The 23,570-nt window shown below is 38.8% G+C and overlaps 1 protein-coding gene across 2 annotated transcripts; it reads right to left on the bottom strand.

Annotated features, from left to right (window-relative positions):
- Positions 1-466: 466 nt before the first annotated feature.
- FGF5 (fibroblast growth factor 5) lies at positions 467-23,409 on the bottom strand. Of its 2 annotated transcripts, XM_005909150.2 has the most exons (3): positions 22,762-23,408; positions 14,552-14,655; positions 467-2,100 (listed from the first exon to the last, which is right to left on the bottom strand). In XM_005909150.2, the coding sequence occupies exons 1-3, from the start codon at positions 23,120-23,122 to the stop codon at positions 1,753-1,755; spliced, it is 813 nt and encodes a 270-aa protein (XP_005909212.1). In that variant the 5' UTR covers positions 23,123-23,408; the 3' UTR covers positions 467-1,752. The 2 variants fall into 2 exon arrangements, with proteins under 2 accessions (XP_005909212.1, XP_070229082.1); XM_070372981.1 differs by lacking the exon at positions 14,552-14,655 and having other exon boundaries at positions 1,950-2,100; positions 22,762-23,409.
- Positions 23,410-23,570: the final 161 nt, after the last annotated feature.

Raw genomic sequence — 23,570 nt, 5'->3', positions numbered from 1 at the left:
TTAAATGCAAACAACATTTAATCAGATTGTTGGTTCTATAATAAAAACACCATACTAGATATACATATGATGTTTTAGTTGATGGATGGATTTTATATAAATTATATATAATGTGTATAGTTTCTATTGAAACATAGCAATCTGTTTAAATGGTAGTAAGTTCAATTTTGTTGCGTTTCCACTTTGCATTTGTAAATCAAAATAAACTATGCTGTGTTTCTAAAAAAAAAAACAGTTTAGCAATATCTTTTAAAAGAAAAGAAACGTGCTTAAATACAAATCACATACTTTCTGTGCACAATTTTTGCTCTTCCTGTGGGACATACTTTTAAACATTAGCTTTACCATTTTTATTGCCACCTTTCTGAAGAAAATACTTCTATCTCATAGAACTCCATAAAAATGATTACCCAAGAAAATAAATTATGTAAATTCTTTTCAGTTAAATTTTCTGTCTTATACCAAACATTCAGTATTTGGGTTGACATTTAAGTGCCATTTTCAACTCATCAGATTAAGTTTCCCATGTCACATAGCCAACTATTTAAAAATATACATCAGAAATTTTCCTTATAAAAGGGCAGATCTATTCACTGAGGTGGTTACCTTTAGGATAGGAAACTCAAAGAGTGTTTGAGTAATAATATTTTAGATAATGGGACTTGACATGGATAACTGTTACATGATTCATCTCCTTCGGTTCTCCGTGTTTTTCCACTAAATGGGTTGCTCCCTGTGGATCTATACAGTGGAGATAGCAGAAGGTCATAGAAGAGGTATTTTAAGCACTCTGGTTTCATAGTCTATGCTTGATGGACAGAATAAAATGTATTTCTCCAGCTTTAAAGAATGAGGGCAGGGGGTAGATAAAATGGGAAGTGAAGGCAAGGTAGAATTAGCTATCAATAAACACTGCAAAATCAGTGCACTTGAACCTCTAATTCTTTTCCTTGCCTCAACTTTTAATTCCACCAAAAATTCCTTACATTTTCTCCTTACTTCTAACCCATTATAGCCCAGCCACCACAGAGACAGGATTCCATATATAAAATCATGAATTTACACACACTCACACACACACACAAACACAAGCTGAGCCTTTAGTGCTGTTGAAGAGAATTTAAACATTTTAAGATGTAAAATTAAACTTACATGATCTGAGGTATGGTAGAAAAACAATCATAATAAAAATTAAAAGTGCAATGAATGAGAACAATGAAAAAGAAATCCACATGTTAAAAATGGTCTATAAACATATTTATAATTCATAAACTGCATTAAAATGGTTGTTTCATATCTTATCAATTAGAAATAATAAAAGTAAGAAAATATGCTCAATGCAGAGGTACTTTAAAAAAAAATCTAATAAAATACTTTTATCTCCATCAAAATATTCTTTGGAAACCAAAAATAAAAATGTATCATGTATGTTTTCTTCAGGTTGATCTGTAAAAGTCAGAAAAATACATAGTCCCCACTGTTGAACTTTCCAAAAAAGAATCCCTGTATGCACCAAGCATAAAGCAAAAGGCTTTATGTCGTCGTGAACTCCCTATATTGGTACAAAGAATTCCAGTTCAGTTACTATCAGAAAACATTTTTGTTTCAGTCAAGCTGAAACAAATGACCTGACTTCAATACAGTGTAGTATATAGCTGAAGCTGTGTCCAAGAAGTTGTCTTCAGAGCACTGAGGACAGCTGCAGAAACTCCTGAGGAGACTCCATGGTTTCTCTCAAAACCAAAGTAAGTCTTAACCAAAGCGAAACTTGAGTCTGTATTTCACGGTGTTAGGACTTCTCCGAGGTGCGGAAAGGGGAACCTTTGGCTTGACGGGATTAGGTGGCTTTTTCTTTTCGGGAACAGTAACTGTGAAAGAAAGTTCCGGCTGCTCCGATTGCTTGAATCTTGGCAGAAAGTGGGTAGAGACGTGCTGAGGTTTAACCCGGGGGCTACAGCCCCGTTTAGCCTTCCCCCTCTTGTTCAGGGCCACGTACCACTCCCGCCCCGTCTTTTCAGTTCTGTGTATCGCGGAGGCATAGGTATTATAGCTGTTTTCTTGAAATCGCTCCCTGAACTTGCAGTCATCTGTAAATTTGGCCTAGAGGTAAAAAAAAAAGAAGAGGAGGAGGAAATTCAAGCAATGATAATATTTTCAGCATGTAATATAAAGAAGTCTTTATAGAAGTCTTTATAGAAGACTATAAAGAAAAACAAGAATTCCACTGGCCCCTGCACTCCGACTCCATTCTCTTTATAAAGACACATTTGCCTCTTTTAAAGTTGCTTTAAAATTACTATTTTCATTTCTATATTCCTACTTCATTCATCTTTGTAATGCTGGTGGTTTACTACGAATTACACAATTGTGAAATAATATCAGTGTATATTAAAATAACAGGAATTCAATATATTTAAATTCTGTTGCTCTTTTTAACATACATTGAAAATTTTAGTTAAAAATTTAACTTTTAACGTAAGATTTTCCCCCTCCTAAACCATCAAGAAAGTAAATAGTACTATATTACTAAGAAAAAATTGCCTGGTAAAACATGAATTCATTCAGAGAAATGGGGTCATGTTATCCTTTGAAACAAGAATACAGTTTTCAGTCTCATCTGTGTGCTTCCTGGTGCTGAGAAAGGGGTAGCATATGGCCCTATTAATATTGCATGTGTTAAGAGTTCTTTAGCAAAAAATTCATCTTCACACAGTGATACAGGAGAGTCTATTTGATGCCAGGAATAAAAAAATTACCTTTTGGAGTCACTAGCAACACTTCAGGCAGATATCACTCTCTCTTTCCCTCTACACACACACACACACACACACACACACCTGCCCTTGAAAATGCTCACAGAACAGTGGAATAAGCAAAGAAGTAGACATTCATCATGGTGCAGTTTGATAAATGGAATTATGATAGTGGTATGCAGAGGGTACAAGGCATCTAAAAGGATAGAGGTGGCAGCGAAGAGGGCAGGAAGGTCTTCCCAGAAAGTGACTTTTGAGCTGAGTCTCAAAGGACAATGAGATAATAGTAATCAGGTGACATGAGAGGTTTTTCAGGGAACAGCAACGGTGTGTTCACAGGTCATCAGGAAGCTACTATAAGTTGTTCAATGTGACTTTCACTTAGGATGCATAGAGAAAGGACCCAGAGATAAAGATGACAAAGTAGGCCAGTACCAGCTCTGAAAAGGCTCAGTGTGCCGTACTGAGGAAGTTGAATGAACACAGCATAGGAGAAGAGCGCGAGATGGTGCCAAATAGACCTACAATCAAATGCTAGTTCTGCCAATTGAGTTCTTAGCTTTAGGCTCCTTGTTCACAATACGTGCAGCCACAAGGCTATTGTGAGAATCAAAATATTTTTCTAGGAAAAGGATCTGGAGTTTAGCTTTCATCAAATACAAAAGAGTCCATAACTCCCAAAGAAGTAGAATTCCCTATCCTGGACTAGGTTTCACAATTTCAGGGAGGACCATTTGTACAAACGTCTTGGGCTTTGGAATACTAAGGATCTTGACCCATATATATGAACACTAAATACCAACTCTAGTATTCTTCCCTGGGAAATCCCATGGACAGAGGAGACCAGCAGGCTACAGTCCACGGGGTTGAAAAAAGAGCTGGACATGAATTAGTGACTAAACAACTACATATATATTATATATATAAAATATATATTTGTTTACATATATAATTCTTTATATATCATAGAGGTTCCATCAGTTCAGTTCAGTTCAGTCGTTCAGTCCGACTCTTTGCAACTCCATGAATTGCAGTACACCAGGCTTCCCTGTTCATCACCAACTCCCAGAGCTTGCTCAAACTCATGTCCATTGAGTTGGTGATGCCATCCAACCATCTCATCCTCTGTCATCCCTTTTCCTCCTGCCTTCAATCTTTCCCAGCATCAGGGTCTTTTCAAATAAGTCAGTTCTTTGCATTAGGTGGCCAAAGTACTGGAGTTTCAGCCTCAGCATCAGTCCTTTCAATGAATATTCAGGACTGATTTCCTTTAGGATGGACTGGTTTGATCTCCTTGCAGTCCAAGGGACTCTCAAGATTCTTCTCCAACACCACAGTTGAAAAGCATCAGTTCTTTGGTGCTCAGCTTTCTTTATGGTCCAACTCTCACATCCATATGTGACTACTGGAAAAACCATAGCTTTGACTAGGCGGACCTTTGTTGGCAAAATAATGTCTCTGCTTTTTAATATGCTCTGCTTCAGTTCCACAGTGGAACTAACAGTCCTCTAGTTTCCTTGCTTCTCTAATAATATCAAGCTTTCTTCTGCAGTACAGATCCCAACCTTGTAATCTGGAAGTCTGAACACTGCAAAACAATCTACATATACCTACTGTTGATGGCCACATAGAATTTTTGAGTTTTGAAAGGTACTGACAATATCAGAAGACAACCAATCTCAGAGTATTTCCAATAGCGCATTTATCTTACACATGACAGTCTACCTAAGTTATTTACATTCGAGTGTAGAGTGTAGTTCAGTCAAAAAGCTCTTTATCTGAGGACTCTGATACTATGTATCTGAGAATCTGCCTACTGGCAATTTCTTTGACTGGGTCTTTAGCAGGCTATAATCTAGTGTTTTAAAGAACCATTGTCTATGGCTTTCTCTCATCACATCCTAACCTACTGGCCCATACCTAGGACAAGGGTGCTATGCTGACATTCCTTTAGAAGAGGAGACATTTATTGTTCTTATTGGCTTTCCATTAAAAAGGCTTTCTTACAAACCAAACATAGATTTGTCAACTTAGCTCTTAAAAGGACATCAGTGCTCTCCCATTCAATTAGATAATCTCAAAGTTTTATTGTAAAATAAAAACTATAGTCATGTGGTAAAAGAAGAGGGCTGCAGAGGAGGAGATGGTTGGATAGTGTCACCGACTCAATGGACATGAACTTGGGCAAACACTGGGAGACAGTGAGAGACAGGGAGGCCTGGTGTGCTGCAGTCCACGGGGTGGAAAAGAGTCAGATACAACTTAGCAACTGAACAACAGCAATAGTCTTCTGGAATATTTTCTGCTACATAAATGGACAAGCATTTTAGAAAGGTGTGGAAGATTTCATTAAAGAACAGTAGCACGTATATTCATCCTGCCTCAGATTTTTTTTCTTAAAATATGTCTGAATAACATTTCTAATGTACAGTACATTATACTTTGACTTGACTTCTACCCCAGTTTCACACACACACAAAAATCATTTTCCTGAAATAAAGACAGCAGTGATTACTTAATTCAATTTTGACAAATTTTTTAAAAGTGTTGGCACCCCACTCCAGTACTCTTGCCTGGAAAATCCCATGGATGGAGGAGCCTGGTAGGCTGCAGTCCATGGGATCGCTAAGAGTCGGACACGACTGAGCGACTTCACTTTCACTTTTCACTTTCATGCACTGGAGAAGGAAATGGCAACCCACTCCAGTGTTCTTGCCTGAAGAATCCCAGGGATGGGGGAGCCTGGTGGGCTGCCATCTCTGGGGTCGCACAGAGTCGGGCACAACTGAAGCGACTTAGCAGCACTGTATAATTTAACCTTTTTCTCCTAACAGTGTCAATGAAAATAAAGAAGAAACCTGTATTTTTTTTTAAATTGATGTGACCAACAGACACATGCATACACACACCTAACCTATAGCAATACTGTCCCTAAAATTATTGCATCTAAAAACTTTCTCCCTCTCCCCCTCCTCTGCTCAAGATTCATGTTCTTTCTTAAGAGAAGCCTTTACCAGGATGACTGTTCATGCTCTAGGTCTTTCAAGGGGCACTTAATTGTCACATGGGGTATAGAGATAGAATTCTGAGGACCCACACACTACTTGTAGGCCCTTAGCCATTCCAAACTTCACACTGAAACAGAAGCAAAGGCAGTCAGACTGTTTTGGTTTTCTTAATTGACTTCTAATTTAATGTTTTGTCTGAAAAATTCTTCCAGCTACAATGGAACAGAATCATTTGAAATGAACATTTCAGTGAGTTTTTTTTCATCAGGGGATCTAGTTTCTTCTGGAGAAACTGACTGTTCCTATCAATATCCCTGGCCCTTTTCAGACAAGATGGGAACCCCAAGCAGTGCATGAAAGTGAAAGTGAAGTCGCTCAGTCGTGTCTGACTCTTTGTGACCCCCGTGGACTGTAGCCCACCAAGCTCCTCCATCCATGGGATTCTCCAGGCAAGAATACTGGAGTGGGTTGCCATTTCCTTCTCCAGGGGATCTTCCCAACCCAGGGATTGAAGCAGACGCTTTAACCCCTGAGCCACCAGGGAAGCAGTGCATGGCTATCCTTAATGTTACTCATTAAACATCTCTATAGCAGAGTCATCAAGCAGCAGAATTATTTAAATGTACATTTGCCATTATACAATTTTAGATAATAAATCTACCAGGCTAAGTTTAACCTTTGAAATTCTTTTGGAATTATAAAAACTCCTTTAGCAAAATATATACTTTTAAAATAATAGAGCTGTGGTGTTCTGTGATAACCTCAAGGGATGGGATGTGGGGGTGGGAGGGAGTCTCAGGAGGGAGAAGATTCATGTATATTTATCGCTGACTCATGTTGTTTTATAGCAGAAACCAACACAACATTGTAAAGCAATCATCCTCCAACCAAAAACTTAAAAAATAAATAAAAGAACTGGATTATTTCCCTAGAAAAAGTGAAGTCAACATAAAGACTTTATCTACAGTTCAGGTGTGAAGTAGAGAGGTGAATCAGATTTCAAATAAGCTACTGAAAACAGAACACACATCACCTTCATCCTACCACCATCAGTCACTACAACAAAACCAATCATTAACATGTTCATAAAGAACCCCTATCTTTGTTTCTAATTCATTATTTTCTGAATTTATTCAATAGATGTTTATTGACTATCTATCACATCCCAGACACTGCTGGTTGCCATTTTTACGAAGAAAGACAATTTAATATGGTTCTGCCTGTGTTCTTTGTTGACTTAAATTATCTGTTTTTCTCTTTAATTTCTCCTTGATTTTGCAAGTGTAAAAATAAGTTACAGTCAACAAGCCATAACTGCAAAATTAAAATGAAATGTTTAAATTGGCTGATTTCTACATAATTTAAAATAGTCTTAATTGACAGAACAAATAAAAACTAAATTACACTACTTTTGCTTGAAACTATGGAAATAATTCAGAGGTGGGGCAACACAGTGCTATTAAATAAAACAAGAATTTTGGGCTTAGGAGAACACTTTGCCTTGATTCTACTCATCTCCTCACAGGGAGAGGGCACACAGTGGATATTTAAAAGAAAAATCAAATTCAGTTCAAAGAAAGTAATATTCCACAAAAGAACAAGTCTGCTTAATTGAAATCTGAAGGTCAATTAAACCAGAGAATTCTTTCTGAAACAATATTTTTAAAAAACTTTCTAAAACCTTTTAATATAGTTTTTTTCTTAGTCAACATGCTCTAAGATGATTGAGAATCTTATAGCAAGGGAGCTGAGGGCATGTTAATAGGGTCCCAATTCTCATTATGTGCCACTATCAAAGTAAATATATGATGTATGAAAGAGATGTATAAAGAGGATTGAATTCAGGCTAATAGCAAAGCCCTGGAGTATAAACCCTCGAGTCTGTGGGGTATTTAATCAATTTTAATTCTTTATTTCACTTTTTATTTGATTTGCCTCTTGCAAAACTTTATAAAGTTAAGTAATAAATACAAATAATTAAAATGTTGTCGAAGGCTATATAATATTATTAAATCATTAAACTATTCTTATAGACTGTAATCAACGCAGTTATAGACCAAATTGTGCTCTAAACAACACTTTCTTGCTGCCTGCATCCCTACTTCCGGTTCCTCTATGTTCTTTCAGTGTGTTTTGGTTCCCAGTACTACCCATGCCAATGGGACTGCCCGGGTCAGGTGCCCTAAGCCCAGGCTGTTTTGTACGGTTGCGCAGGATGTTCCCAGCACAAAAGTACCAACCTTCGGTAGTGAGTGAAAGCCGAAAGCCAGACCCTGCTCCAACTGCTCCCAAGCAGAGAACTCCAGAACAGGGCAGCACGCACCCTGAAGGTGGCCTCCTACTCTTCACAAGTATTGTATGGGTCAGTTGTAGGCAAGCCGTGCCATCTCCAGAGCTTGGCCATATTTCCTGCTTAGCAATCTCTAATCTGGCCATTCTGTATCTCAATACTTCATGCTGAGCAATCAAGGGAATATATGTGAGTGCTCAGGCATGAGTTCTCAGTCCCTTAGTCATGTCTGACTCTTTGTAACCCAGTGGACTGTAGGCTGCCAGGCTCCTCTGTCCACGGGATTTCCCAGGCAAGAATACTGGAGTGGGTTGCCCTCTCCAGGGGAATCTTCCTGACCTAAGGATCGAACCCAGGTCTCCTGCATTGAATCAGATTCTTTACCGTCTGAGTCACCTTGCTCAAAAGAGCTGGGCTATTGAGGCCAGGTGTTTTACGTATATTATTTCATTCTCACATAATTCCACAACTATTAGGATGCTATTATCTGATTTTCCAGCCAGAAGAATAAAGAAACTAGTTCCTCTAAATCCCCACATTTACCAAATGCCAAGGTAAGCCTAAGACTTAAATCTCATCTACTGAATCCTAGATTCAAGCTCTTTCAGTAACAACGAGCAAATCCAAGGGCATCTCCTAGGCTTCTGTACAGTACTACCTTGCCCTAAAGTTGCTCCATGTTAAAATACTGATAAAAACAAGTGCCACTCCCCAAGCCACCGGAGATATAGAACACCATCTCTCACTTTAGGCTGAAATGGATCTCCGAAGCTACAAGTCAATTCATTACATGTAATTTTCCTCAATAAAATAGAGCTTCAGTGTTGGAAAGATCCCCTAGAGGAAGGCATGGCAACCTACTCCAGTATTCTTGCCTGGAGAATCCCCATGGACAGAGGAGCCTGGAAGGCTACAGTCCATGGGGTCCCAAAGAGTCGGACACAACTGAGCACAGCACAACCAGATAAACATAGTGTGAAATTAAGGGAAAACTGACATTTACTGCAAAGGTAGAATCCTGAACCCATTTTTTTTTTTTTTAGCCTGAGTTACTAGGTACTCAATTTTACTGTGTAAATTGAAAGTTCTTAGAAGATGGGGGTGCTTCCCAGGCGGCGCTACTGGTAAAGAACCTGCCTGCCAATGTAGGAAACATAACAGACAGGGGTTTGATCCTTGGGTTAGGAAGATACCCTGGAGAAAGGCATGGCAACCCACTCCAGTATTGTCGCCTGGAGAATCCCACGGACAGAGGAGGGGGCGGGCTACAGTCCATATAGTCCCAAAGAGTCGTACATGACTGAAGTGACTTAGCACAGCACAACACAGAGGATAAGGGAAGTTTCTATTCAATTCCTTTACAGAGGCCAATAAATTATTTTTTTAATGATGATGATAGCCATCACTCAAACCTTCATTTCTCCTTTCAATAAACATGCCCAGCTCTGGGGCTGCGGACTCCTCCTCACTCTGCCCCCAGCTCAGGAAGTCCAGTCCAGACTCTCATCCTGGGCAAGCCAGCTGGCACCCTCTGAAACCAAGAAAGGAGGCTTTTCTAGTCCTTGCTCAGGGCTGATCAAGCATACATTCCATGCCTGTTTCGTAAACTCTGCAATTAGCTTTCCTTCCAAGCATGATCCCCTAAAACCCTGAGAAACAAAAATAATTCCACCACATGCTTCTTTCTGTATGTTTAAAATAAGCTAAAATGTTTTCCCCCAACAACCAATGGGTGATCACGTATAGTTTATGAAAAGACTGACAAATTCATGATAACCACTTTTTCTAAGATTTAGATTTTTAAGGGAAAAAAACACGATGCACGAGAAGGATCTTAAAAAGTTATGAGATTATGACCATTGGAAATCCTTGCTTTCAAATTAAGTTCCTTGGGAAAAGGAAAACCCAGGACATAAGAGGCTACTGTATGCAAGACGAGTTGGGACCTAAAGAAAAGAACAAAAAGGCCAATAATGAATGCGATTTGAGGCTGGTCTAAATATCCAAGGGGGTCACAGCTGCCTGACCCCAAAATCAGAAAGAGGAGAGAGGGGATATAGGATCATGAAACAGCTGCCTGAGAGCAAATTCAGGAAGATCTGTTCTAACATTAAATGCTGAATACTTTCCAGGAACTATTCTAAGTGTTTTATATGTATTATCTCATTTAAAATGCTCCACTATCACCCTGTATTGTTAGTTTAATTTTCTTCCTTTTACAGCTGATAAAGCCAAGGAATAGAAAGATTAAGTAAAACAATACGGTTTAAGAAGAATGACACAATTTAACTACCAGACTCAAGATCTCCCTCTCTTACATCCAGACCCATCTCAGATAAATCCAGGAAGGCACCGTATATGAGACTCTGGATAAAGACAAGCAACCTGAGAAGAGAGCAAGAACAGAGTGAGGAGGGAGCATGAACAGACAAGCAGGCAGAGAGAGACCGAAAGAGAAGGGTGCTCAGCCTCACCTAGTACCTCAGCCTGGGAGTAAGTGGATAAAGTACAGAGGCCACAGAGAAGGCTCTGACTAACCCTCAGGGTCTTGGGGAAACAATTACCTCGTGCTTCTCTCAATGATTCTCAAGGCATCTTGAGAAAAAGACCAGACACCTTCCTCCTTGCAACGGCTGCTGAAAAAAACCTGCACACTAGGGATCTGACTGCATTGTCTATTTAGGGTCTTCCAGTTAAAGGTCCAGAGAAGGCAATGGCACCCCACTCCAGTACTCTTGCCTGGAAAATCCCATGGACAGAGGAGCCTGGTAGGCTGCAGTCCATGGGGTCGCTAGAGTCAGACACGACTGAGCGACTTCACTTTCACTCTTCACTTTCACGCATTGGAGAAGGAAATGGCAACCCACTCCAGTGTTCTTGCCTGGAGAATCCCAGGGACGGGGGAGCCTGGTGGGCTGCCATCTATGGGGTCACACAGAGTCAGACACGACTGAAGCGACTCAGCAGCAGCAGCAGCAGCAGTTAAAGGTCTGAATCGGAGCTGCGTGGAGATTAATATGAGTGTGTTGGTTGACTGAGTGCACAGAGCAGAGCACACTGAGATGGCTGAAGTCCAGATAAAACTTCTCTTACAGAATTAACAAACTTAGCACACAAAGGAGGTCAGCATAAATGTTGCCTAAACCTGAGCTTTCTGGGCTGATAATACTGTTCACCATCTTCGTGTCCACTGACCATGAAGCATTTTCTGAAAGATTTTCTGTGAATGAAACAGATCTCCTTTTTCTTCCGGGAGTACATCCTAAAAGAGGTTCCCGATGCAGCTCCTCATCACACTGAATGACCAACATTTACAAAACAGTGTGATAAGTTTCATGGTGCACACGTCTCCTCCTTTCTAGACTTTAAAATCAGGTACAGGAGACACAGAAGTAGATGGGGGAAAAAGATCCTCCCAAAGAGCTTGGAATGAGAGAGAAAGAGAGAGAAGAAAGCAAAAATAGTCTAAGGATGAACCACAGTATTCACTCTTTAAAATGTAGCATAAAAATATTATTAAAACATGCAACTATTAATTTCCATAAAATAATAGCTGAAAATAGTGTAAATAGTTCCAAATGAAACAAAATATCTTCTTTCGAGCTACCTTTTCCATACCAAGCATTATAGCATTTAAATGCAGAGAGAATTTTTAAAGCATGTTATTCTGGTTCAAGTTTTTGTTAACTGTGGTAACTTAGGAAAATATTTAACATCTCTGACTGAGACTGTTGCCTCACCTAACCAGGTAATGAGAGAATGTGAGTGAAAAAACTTTGAAAGAAATATACAGATATTTTATCTCTACCTAGTAACTAATTTGTAATAGTCTGATTGTTACTATATAAAACAAGAAAAATCTACTATAATCCATGAATATTTCTCGACATACTATGGGTTTACTTTCCCCAGAATTATATGACTACTTTACATTTATAGTTCACACTTTGTAAATAGAACCCCAAAGTTACTCTTCATTAATTTAAAATTTTTCCGGTTTTATTGAGATACAATTGACATACAACACTGTGTAAGTTTAAGATATACAACATGACGATTTTATATAGCTATTTTTTGAAATGATTATAAAGTTACTCTTTAAATGGCTCTGCACAATTATTAATTTAAAGCAACTCACTTAATTATATATTTAATCTTGAAAGTGTAAGGCATTTTAGCCTTTTTAGTGGTGATGAAACTTTGCAAAAGTCAAACTAAATCAAATAATTATATTTAAAATTATAAGAACAATTTTTCAACATGTTTAACTAGTAACTAAAAAGAAGAAGCAAATCAACTGGCATATAACTAATAAACATTAGGGCTAATACTATACCTAAATTCAACTTCCTCAAAAATAATTCGCTTTATAATCTAATTAGGTGTCTATCGAGAGAATAATAAAAGCTCAAATAAGAGACAGTGGGCTTGGACAATTGGTTTTTAAAAAATTCACATAATCATAGGGCTTAATTTTTTATCTTCAATTCAGCTCAAAGTCATCAGAATGACTTTTATATCAAAGAGCTTCAATGAGTGACAAGAGCAAGGCTTGCTTTGTACTGTTTAAAAGTCATTACTCCATGAAATAACTTTTAGCCTGCCAAGATGAGAAAGAATAACAGATGCTGTTTTTGCATTATCTGCATTATTTCAGCCAGCCTTCCTTAGACATTTGGGTCAAGTTTCTAGAAATTTGTTACTTGCATTTGACAGAGGAATCATGTATCCTAACCTCTCAGTGTGACCTTTCTAATTGGCATCCATTTGTAATACTTTGCTTGCTGCGACAATTATCCTTAAGCTGGCCCAAGGTAGTCTATTTTTTGCATATGCTAAGGCTTGAATCAGAATATTTTAAAAATTAAGATTTTCACCCAAAATAAGCAAACCAATAACAGAAAATTTTTTTCAGGAATTGCATATTATTATAATGCTTAGAGTTTGAAGGTGTTTCAATCTTTAATGACCAAAGTAGATTGAAGAAAAGTTATTCAGTGCAGAAGCATTTGATGATTCTTTTCCATTCTGTGTGTGGATTTTTAGAACATCTTTTTAAAAATAAAATGGCATGTCCTGCTTTCCACAGAACTTTGCCCCTTAAAATAGGTTATAAACCAGAGCAATTATTTTATGAATATTGTAATTTGCTAGAATAAAATAATCTGCTCAGAAAATGAGATAAGTAAATCTAGTTATAACTCTTGCAATGGATGATTGAAGAGGTTAACAAAGATTTAATAAACTGAGATTATAGTAGTTTATTGTATTTAAATTTGAATTATCTAATAATAGGTAATATTTATTGAGCACTTACATTGTACCTAATATTGTTCTAAAAAGCTTTGTATATATTATCTCATTTAATCCCCAAATAACTGTAGAAATAGCTTCAGTTTTATGATCTCCTTCAAAAGCTATTAACAAGCCACCTTTAGATGCTAGAGAAAGGAAAACAAAGTCTTAAACAGTAAACCAAGTGAAATTCTCTTTCAATTTTTTAAAAGTCTGTAAAGCAGAAATCATAATTAGTAAGTTTCAATTGACTGCGCTCGATTAAAACTTCCTATATACTTTGAAAACTGGGAGTCATATTTCTCCAATTTAATAAGAATTAAAGTGAATAAGGATTAAAGGAGTAGCTTTAAAGAAGAACTGCTTTTTAAAATGATTTAGTGTGACAAAACAGTACACCACAGACAAAGCATAAATAACTTTAAGGGCTGTGCATACACACTAATACTAATGAAAGAAACTCTCAACAGGAAAATTAAGCTAAATGTACTTTACTAACTTTAAAACATTTTAGTGTTTCCCAAGTAATGAGCATTTTCAGAACAAAGCGTAGAAATCTATAATTTATAAATTGATTACAAACTGCGTAACTAGTCCAAAAAAAGTGTTTACGAGTGCAGAATCAGTCTTCGTAGTTTTAAGAAGTAATTGTTTTTGATGTAACAAAAACTACAAGATGAAAATGTCTCAAATGAAATTTCTCTATTAAAGGTCAAAATCATCTCATTATTGGTTTCTTCCCACCATACTTATTAAAATAAATATGTTTTATGACTTAGACTCCATTTTTGACATAATAAGTAGCTTTTAAAATTAATAACATGATTTACTGGTTACACAACCACCATCAGTATGTAACTTTAAAATATAATATCGTATTTCCATAATGTTTCTCCTTACTTGGACCACTATTAAGACATAAATAATGACAATCACTTAGAGAATGCTTTTTTCAAATAAACTTATCCTTAAACCTGTTTGTGGATTCTATATTATCTTTTCAAATAAATAAAATATTTAAATTATTACTTACAAAAACACACACAATTCTCTTGGTTTAATGGACACATAATCTTATAAAAATGAAAAACATAAAGTTCTCTGGGCAAATTGTCTTATCTATCAATTTGGAAAATCACTCGTTCCATTTTACACATGTAAAATCTCTGTAACACCTTTAACAAATATAAAGTAGTTCTACTTACACTTGCATGGAGTTTTCCTTTTTTTGACATCGCTAAAAATTTGTTGCTGAAAACTCCTCGTATTCCTACAATCCCCTGAGACACAGCAAATATTTCCAAAATACCTAGGATGACAGAAATCCCAAAATAAAACACAGACTCCTCTATATATCATTGTGAAGATTTAAATTTCTACAGAGACTCTTTCCATTCCTTATTACTGTGATTTTTTTAAAAAGTATTGAACATCCTTGTTTATTGTGACATTTATTATGTAAAAGGAAAAAAAGGTTTAGCACTCAAGTATTCATTTAAAATGATAAATTTCAAGGTTCAAAATTTGCTTGTGCTTCATTAGCACTCATTTTTTCCTAAAATGATGTCACTATTCATAATCAGTGTTTGACAGAAGAATCTTTTCAAGTTCTAGAGAAATGGAAAAGACTGTTTAAAATGTTTTACAAAATAATTCTCATGCATTGTTGCTCGGTCAAAGTTAAGACAGTCCATTGAATATTAAAGCACATACAACTGCACTCAAAATTAATATAAATCACTGGAAGCCTTGAAAACAATATTCAATGAAGTAAAAAATCCCTCTTCTCAAATGACCATAATTATAAAAGTACAAATCAATATATATCATACCCTATCATTTAGTGGTTGCTTATTTCAAGATTACACATAACAAGACATTGAAAGCACCATAGATAATTTGGGGTTGTAAGCTCAATGAAGTGTTTGATGGATTACGGTTTGAGACATCTTGCATTTTGAATGACTCTTCTGGAAAAAATCTCATGAGGTATTTTATTATGTTATCATTTATATTTGGTATTTCATAGTGAGAACTACCAAGTCTATGTCCCTCTGTCTCCTATAATAACTTGAAAGTTCACATCCACTGGGTCAAAAGAGTTGCACACTACAGTTCATAGCGTATTTTTAAGAAGCTGAAACTCATAGTCTGTATATAATTGGAATTCCTGCCTGTTTACCATAAACTCATATGTAATGCCATATGAACAAGAGAAAAGCATAGGGCTTTTTGTTAACTGCCTACATCAAATTGCAAAAATAAAAAAGATAAAATATTATTCATTAAAGCTATAAATGGACCTGCCTTGGAAGAAAGGAAGGAAGCAAGTGGGAGTGGAAGGGAGAAGGAAAAAAAATCTCAATATTTCAATCTGTAGTATTTTGAGCATATATTCTAATTAGCATATTTCAATAGGACTCTGTTGAATAGGGAAGTTCATCAGATTTTCTTAACATGGTAATCTCCTCCTACAGTATTTTAAGTATATATAAAATTATTCAATATACAAGAAGCAGTGTATTGTGGATATACATGTATATAATACATACAAACACATATATGAGTATCTTTATAGAGCACTAAATGTTGCATAATGTGACCTAATACCTATAACTGTAGCAAATCCTGCCACTTATTTATTCAACTTCATTTTTAAAAAATACTTGAACAGAAAGTTCATAGGGAAACTACTGTTCTTATGAATAAGTGTTCTTAGCCTGGAGTAAATAAAACACATCTCAAGAAAACTACCACTACCACTTTATTAGTGGGTGTTTCTTTAAAACGAACTCCCCCAAATCTAAAAACTATTGGAAAGGAATTACTTTTGCTTTCAGGAAAAAAAACTCCTAAAAAAAAAACCAAAACAACACTGTGTCTTAGAAATTTTTTTCTTCAAAATGTTTTCAAAATTCAATTTATAATAGATGTTATGATACAGACTGATTGTGATGCGTATACAAAGACTTAGAAGCATTATCATTTTATCAAATAGTAACAAAGCACACAGAATGCTTTGTAAAGACAAATTTACTACATAATGTAGTACAATAATAATATTATTAATAAAGCATGATTAGAATATCTGATGCAAAGTTATATTTCTATCAAAATTACAGGGTGATATTGAAAATAGCATTAATGATTTTTGATATTTCGGAGATGATAAATACAATTGAGAATACTATGTAGACATCTGTTAAAAAATGAGACAGGGAGAACACAAGAAATCATCTATGTGTAAAATGACAGATACAAAACAGACAATGTGGAGTTGGTAGAAAAGACTTGATTGTATGTTTCCCTCAATTAACGCCTGGCTCTTTACTGGTAAAGGCTTTCTGTATTATTGTCTGGAAAATCACCTGGTTTTGTAATCTATTGTGTATTAGTCGGGGGAAAAAATTCTCATTAATTCTCATGTGTTTGCAGGTTAACATTTAAGAGGTCAAGACAAAAGGGCTCTGTAAATATTTGTTTAATATTTTGTTTATATAACTGGCTTCCGACAACATATTCTATTTTTAAGAAAGACCCATTTTGACTCATTTCCCAATTGCATGTATATGTTATATAAAATTTGCATTGTAATAAATTTTAAATACGGGGAAGATGAAACAATATGTGTGAAAATGTTATTTTATTACATACTACATGGCTTCTTTTCTTATAAGTTCCAGTACAAAAAAATGATATATTGCCTGAGAATAAAAGGATTTATAATTTTAAGAAAATTATATTTAATTGAAACCTTGAAAATATAATTCTGCAAAAATCATTCTATTTCAAGTTATGAAGAATGAAGGAAAGAAACAAGCTGAGATTAAATGAAATAATTGTTTTTTCAAAAGTTAACTTTGGTATGATGTTCTAAATTTTAATGTAATTATAGTGTACTATTGGGAACACTCGTAAGATTATAGTTTTAAAGTCATTTCAACAGTAATTTCACAATGTCTTTTTTCATAGAATATTGGAGTAGATTCTTCAGGCCCCACAATTCAACCTCTTTCCCCTCACCTGCCTAAAAAGATCACAGGCCTATTGATTTTTATGCCAAATCTCAATAACTCATTAAAGAATTCTAAGTGTTTTAAACCTATGTGCACTAAATCACATGTATATAAATTTCAGAAAGCATTTCTCTAAAATTGATTTTTTTTTTAATTTTAGTAATTTCCGCTTAGGAGTCAGCAATAATAAATTTGATGGGAATTTACAATTCCCATGGAAGCCCAAATGGTAGCCAGAAGAAAAACTGTGGAAGGCCAAGTGTCTCAGATTACAGTCAGTGAATGTTTGTAAGTTGGATTGTTTCTTTGATCATCTCACTACCTCTCTTCCTTTTCAGGATACTCCATGTGTACACATGTATGAATATATGTCTTAGTAATCTCCTGCTATTTTGGTCCTGCTGGGGGAATGGGAATGGCACCCCACTCCAGTACTCTTGCCTGGAAAATCCCATGGATGGAGGAGCCTGGAAGGCTGCAGTCCATGGGGTCGCTGAGGGTCGGACACGACTGAGCGACTTCACTTTCACTTTTCACTTTCATGCATTGGAGAAGGAAAAGGCAACCCACTCCAGTGTTCTTGCCTGGAGAATCCCAGAGACGGGGGAGCCTGGTGGGCTGCCATCTATGGGGTCGCACAGAGTCGGACACGACTGAAGTGACTTAGCAGCAGCAGGGGAATGGGAAAGAGAGAGAGATCAGTATAAATTAATTCACATTAAAGTACAAGTGACAATGTGTTATCTTTCCTAGGGTGCTCACATTTAAGAGGATCAAAAGTAAAAAGCAGTGTTAAATTGAAGGAATTATTCTCTGTTGGTGGAATTCTGGGATTGACATCTAGGTTGAAGGATGCAGGGATTCAGGGTCTCGCACTGCTTAATCTACTTACAAGCATTAGGTGTTTATTACAAAGTAAACTTATTCCCATAAGAAAATCTCTATCTAGATTTGTTCACTTAGTCCCCTCTAGAATTTTTAATACAGTAAGACTTTTATCAATGATGGTTGATACAGTTATGTAGACATCTCCCTTTTTTCTATTTTATCAGTGAATAAGATACACAAATATTCCATGTATTCAGAAGATTTCAACAGTGCATCTGAAAACTCTCAAAGATAAATCATTTAAAGCTGAAGTTTCTCTACTTGGCTTCACACAGCAACAAACATGATAAGTCATTATCAAATCTGAGTCTTGAAATCTGAGTTTAGCAGTCTTCATTAAGTTAGCAAATTTGCCACTTGAGTTTTTCCATATAGATTCTGGTTTATTTAGGCTTCAGGGACTATATAAAGGTTGACTGTGCATTAATATCAAGGTTGACAGTGAATTCAGATTTTTAAAAGCTAGCCAAAATAAATGACTGTAATCTCCATAATTTTATGTGAACGGTTAGTCTTTGTGTAGCTATAGCCTTAAGCTTTTGCTCCCTGAACTGACAGTTACTTGACTGCCTTTTCTTCAGTGGCCCAAGATAAGCCAACAGAAGCATTGTATTGAAATTAAACTTGAAAATGTAGAAATTAAAGGAAAGTTTTGTTTTCATTCAGTAGTGGAATTCTATCATCTATCCTGTCTTGCCCATCTTCATCCTTCCTTAGCATTTCCTATGATAAGAGTTTATGTGCAGTGAGCTTGATTCTTGTCTTTAAAACTTGGGATAACTCTTGTATGAGAAGCTAAGACTATATTAAGTGGTACACCTTAGCTAAACAAATTATATTTCAAGATCTATGGGAAATGTACTTTTGATAACAAAACAAAAAATATTCAGGGTTTTGGAAAATTTTTAATGTCAAATGATAGTCATGAAACATACATGCATATATATTTCTCTCTTCTGATAAACATTACAGAAAATTATGGAGTTTAGAAGAACCTGTTAGAATGCAGTTTCATGGCAGAGTTTTGACTCTTTACAGAGGTAACAAGCTGTGTCAGAATAATGTGTTTTCCATCACTGCTGACTCATAGACAGTAGAATTAGATGATGAGGTAAAACTGATGTATCCTCCATGGTTCTCATGGTCCAAGCTCTCTCAGCATCTCTTAAGAGATTTGGGCAAATGTTTCCTTATCTACTCCAACCAATAGTCCATAAACAACTCCTGTGTTTACATATGTATCAGGAAACCATCATGTGCTATCTTCAAAAAGGTCTATGACCAACTTCAATTAGCAGATCTTGTTTCTCTTTCACAGCTACTTAAAGACAGAGATTCATTTTAAACTTTCAAATTACATGCTGTCCTTTTAAACATGACATATTTTATAAATTCTTCATGGATCAACAGTAGCAAAATCTTATGATACAGTATAGGACATTCCAGACATCACAAAGCTGAAAATCACCATGATTTAAACAAATTATACTTTCCTCTGTGAGAAAATCCTATAGAAGGCAAAGGAAAAAAAAATCCCAACTAACCCAATATCAAGTAACCAGAATATCAAGCTTGCTGAGCTAGGTATCCTGTGTTGGGTACATGAACAAATGCATGAATGAATAAGTGAACTGATCGAAAGCCAAGCAAAAGATACAGACTAAACTGTGAAAGGCTGTTATAAACTGGAATGAATTAGGAAAGCGTTAAATTTCTTAGTTAAATTAAGAAAGTTTTATTTAGGCACTTTTATTTAGTTTTGCTTAAGAAACAAAGCAGCATTTTGTGTCTGTTCTTGTTAGATATCTTTCAAAGTGGATTTTAAAATAAAAGGTACCTTGGAAATAAATACTGGCCAATGTCTTCTTTAGCTGAATGTATTCTCTGTTGATCTGTTCTCATTTTCCCTTTCTCTACTTTTCTATAACTTCCCCTCCAAAAGGCCTAAGCTGCAAAAAATCTTTGTCTCTTGTGGTTTCTTCCAAGAGAAGAGGGTAAATACTGTGGGAATGAGTCTGGTTTTCAGAGATTCCTAGCACACCAAAACCCGCTCCAACACCTCCTTTACCCACTCTGGGATCCAACCTGTGGCTCCTTGCAGGTTAGCTTTGAATCTTCCCTTGGGAACATAGAAGTCATTCTCTGTTGAGGCTGAGTTTGGGGATAAACTACAGGAAGAATGGGCTTCCCTGGTGGCTGAGTGGTAAAGAATCCACCTGCCAATGCAGGAGATGTGGATTTGACCCCTGAGTTGGGAAGATCCCTTGGAGAAGGAAATGGCAACCCATTCCAGTATTCTTGCTTGGGAAATATCATGGACAGAGGAGCCTGGTGGGCTACAGTCCATGGCATCTCAAAAGAGTCAGACACAACTTAGCTACTGAACAACAGGAAGAACAGAATAGAAACAGTGTTCCTGTAAGAGGAAGAGGGAAAGATTACCACAAGTGGGGAAATGAGCTCTGATGTCTGGTGGAAGGAGAGCTGGGTGGGACAAAATGAGGACAGATGGAAGTAACACTTGCTTAGACATAACATTTGCTTACCCTGAAATCTCCGGAAATTCCCCTTCACCCTAATTGACCTTGCCTTTTACCACCAAATATGGCGAGAAGTTTAACGAGTGCAATGAACCTTAAAACACAGAAGTAGGCCCCTCGGACTTTCCTGGTGATGCAGTGGATAAGAGTTCACCTCCCAAAGCAGGGGACAGAGGATCAATCCCTGGTCCGGGAAGATTGCATATCCCCCTGAGCAACTAAGTCCTGTGCCTCAACTCCCGCGCCCACACACTGCAACTAGTGAAGTCTGCACTCTGCAACTAGAGAAACACTGCAATCAGAAGCCCATGCACCACAAGGAAGGGTAGCCCGGGCTCCTGAAAGTACAGAAAGACTGCCACTGCAAGGAAGACCCAGCCAAAAATAAATACATTCTTTAAAAAAAAAACAAAAACAGTCCCCTCTGAAGAGCGTGTGGGAGGCCCTGGCATTCGCTAGGGCTGACGCGGAAGGCCCTCTCTGGGGTTCGGTGCTCCAAGCCACCTCACCACGGGCAGCACAGCAAGCTGAAGGCAGAGGCGGTAGGAGCAGTCAGGGGCAAGGGGCAGGCGTGGACGCGCTCGCGTTCCACTTCCCGCCTCCTGAACTCCCAAGAGAGAGCTTGCCAGCCGGCCCCCCCACCGATATGCGCATCTCCAACCCCCCGTGGGGGCGGCTGCCAGCCCCGCAGTGGCGCCCCCGCTCCTCCAGAGCTTGGTTAAGAAGAAATCTGTGGGTTCACTGGCTTGAGGCAGAGAAAGTTAAGTACACCTGGGAGCCACCAGGCTGACACTCCGGGCCGGATGACTGTGCGCTGTCTCCTGGCCACGTTTCCACTCTCCCTGGGTCCCTGAGGCCCGGCCGTGAGTCTATCTGTTGGACCAGCCCCGGCTGGAAGAGCCATCTGGCCCTACCGAGGAAAACGTCCGCAGAGATGTCCCCAGTCCCACACATCTTTCCCCTCTGCTGCCTTGGAGAAACAGAAGAATCAGGAACCGCAGTGATGGTCTGGAAACTCAGACAGAGTGGAAGGGAGGAGACAAGGAAGGAGGGAAAGAGAGAGAGAGCTAAACTAAGAAAGAAAATTTTAAACTTGGCTTAAATTTAAAAACCCACAAAATTTTCACCTGTACTGAACTGAACTGCCTCTAAATGTTCTCTAAAATACCGAACTTTCCTTTAATTGTCCTTGGAGGACAAAAGGCCGGCCACTCTTCCTCACAAGGTCTGGTCATGGTCTCAAGATACTAAACGTTGCTAAACTCAACTCCAGAATTAATAATTCGAATGTCCATCACGTCTCCCTCTCGAAACGTGTCCAGTTTTCTAGATCACTGTCTTCTTCCAGTCAGAGAACGTCTGGTCTCCTGTCTGGTATACCTATATATCCTATATGTATATGATGTGCAAATATGTACCTACCTACAAGAGACATATACGGATACACACACACACATATACGCACACACATTATGTAGCAATTTGGGGTTTGTGGTAGCGGTTGTGAGAGGGGAGTATGTGAGATTTGGTTATTTTTAAAAGAACTGTTCCGTTATGGGCAGGTAAAGGGGTGCACTTTGCTGCCCAGTGGAACATGCTAGTCTGGTAAACAGAAGCAGAAGGTAAACAGAAACTAAACAAGGAGAAAGATTTTTGGTTTTCCTCCGGGCACAGGTTGGAGCTCCTCTTTGGGACCAGGGCAAGCTGGAAACAAGATGCCTGTCTGCACCAGCCTCGGGGTAGCCTGTACCTCAGGAATCGCCTTTCCCCATCCCCACGAGACCGGTAAGGGTGTGCGTGCCACCCAGACGCACCTCCAACCCAACCCGCCCGGCTGTTTCGAGGGCCGGCTGAATCCCAGTGGCCCAGGCTCCGGAAGGTGCGCTCACAGCCTGGGGAATAACCGGCGGTCCCTCTCGATGCTCCCACCACCCGCTCAAGACAGGTTTTGGAGGAGAGCAAGCAACTTACTTAACATATTGGCTTCGTGGGAGCCGTTGACTTTGCCATCCGGGTAGATCTGCAGATGGAAACCGATGCCCACTCTGCAGTAGAGGCTGCCGGTCCGGCGCCCCGAGGGGCTCCACTGGAAGCTGCTCTGCTCCAAGCTGCTTCCTGGGCCGCCCCGAGAAGCCGCGGAGGAGGAGGAGGCAGGGGAAGAAGAGGAAGTCGCGGTGCTACTGCTGCTCCGGCGGCTGCTGGCGCCTCCCGGGTTCCTCTCGGTGGCAGCAGGTCCGGGCTGCCCTTTGGGTGCGAGGCGCTTCTCCCCTTGAGCCCAGGCGCTGAGGATCAGGTGGCTGAGGAAGAGGAGGAGGAGGAAGGACAAGCTCATGCTTCCAGCCGCGGGGGTCCTAAGTGCATCTTGCAGGGTTGGTTCTGGGCTTCGTAGCCCCTGCGCGGCTGCGTGCCTCTGGCGCTGCCCCCCTCGCCGCACCGGGTGGACATAGCCTCGGGGAAGAGAGAGAGGGAAAGGGGGGGAGCGAGAGAGAGGGAGGCCACCCGAACGGATCTCGGCGCTGGCACTGGGATATTTATAACGCCAGTGATCTCACTGCTCCGTGCACGCCTGCGAAGCTTCCCCTCACCCGCCGCTTTGTGTACTCTCCGGCCGGTGCGGGGAGGGGCGGGGGTGTGGAGGAGGGAGGAGATGGGAGAGGGCGAATGGGAGGGGAACCCGGGCGGAGGGAAGCTGCACCCCGACGCCCGGCGCGCGCGCACCCGGGCCACGCACCCCAGCAGTTCTCACGCGCCGCACGGCCACCTCCACTCAAGCCAACGCG

Source organism: Bos mutus, chromosome 6, assembly GCF_027580195.1.
Source record: "Bos mutus isolate GX-2022 chromosome 6, NWIPB_WYAK_1.1, whole genome shotgun sequence".
In the NCBI taxonomy this organism is placed as follows: Eukaryota; Metazoa; Chordata; class Mammalia; order Artiodactyla; family Bovidae; genus Bos; species Bos mutus.
This window is presented reverse-complemented; position numbering and strand designations above follow the sequence as displayed.

Coding starts and splice junctions, on each gene's coding strand:
- FGF5 (XM_005909150.2), bottom strand. CDS start 23,122: ATGAGCTTGTCCTTCCTCCTCCTCCTCTTCCTCAGCCACCTGATCCTC. Junction 14,656..22,761: donor CCACGAAGCCAATATGTTAA/GTAAGTTGCTTG, acceptor CTGTCATCCTAG/GTATTTTGGAAATATTTGCT. Junction 2,101..14,551: donor AAGGAAAACTCCATGCAAGT/GTAAGTAGAACT, acceptor TTTTACCTCTAG/GCCAAATTTACAGATGACTG.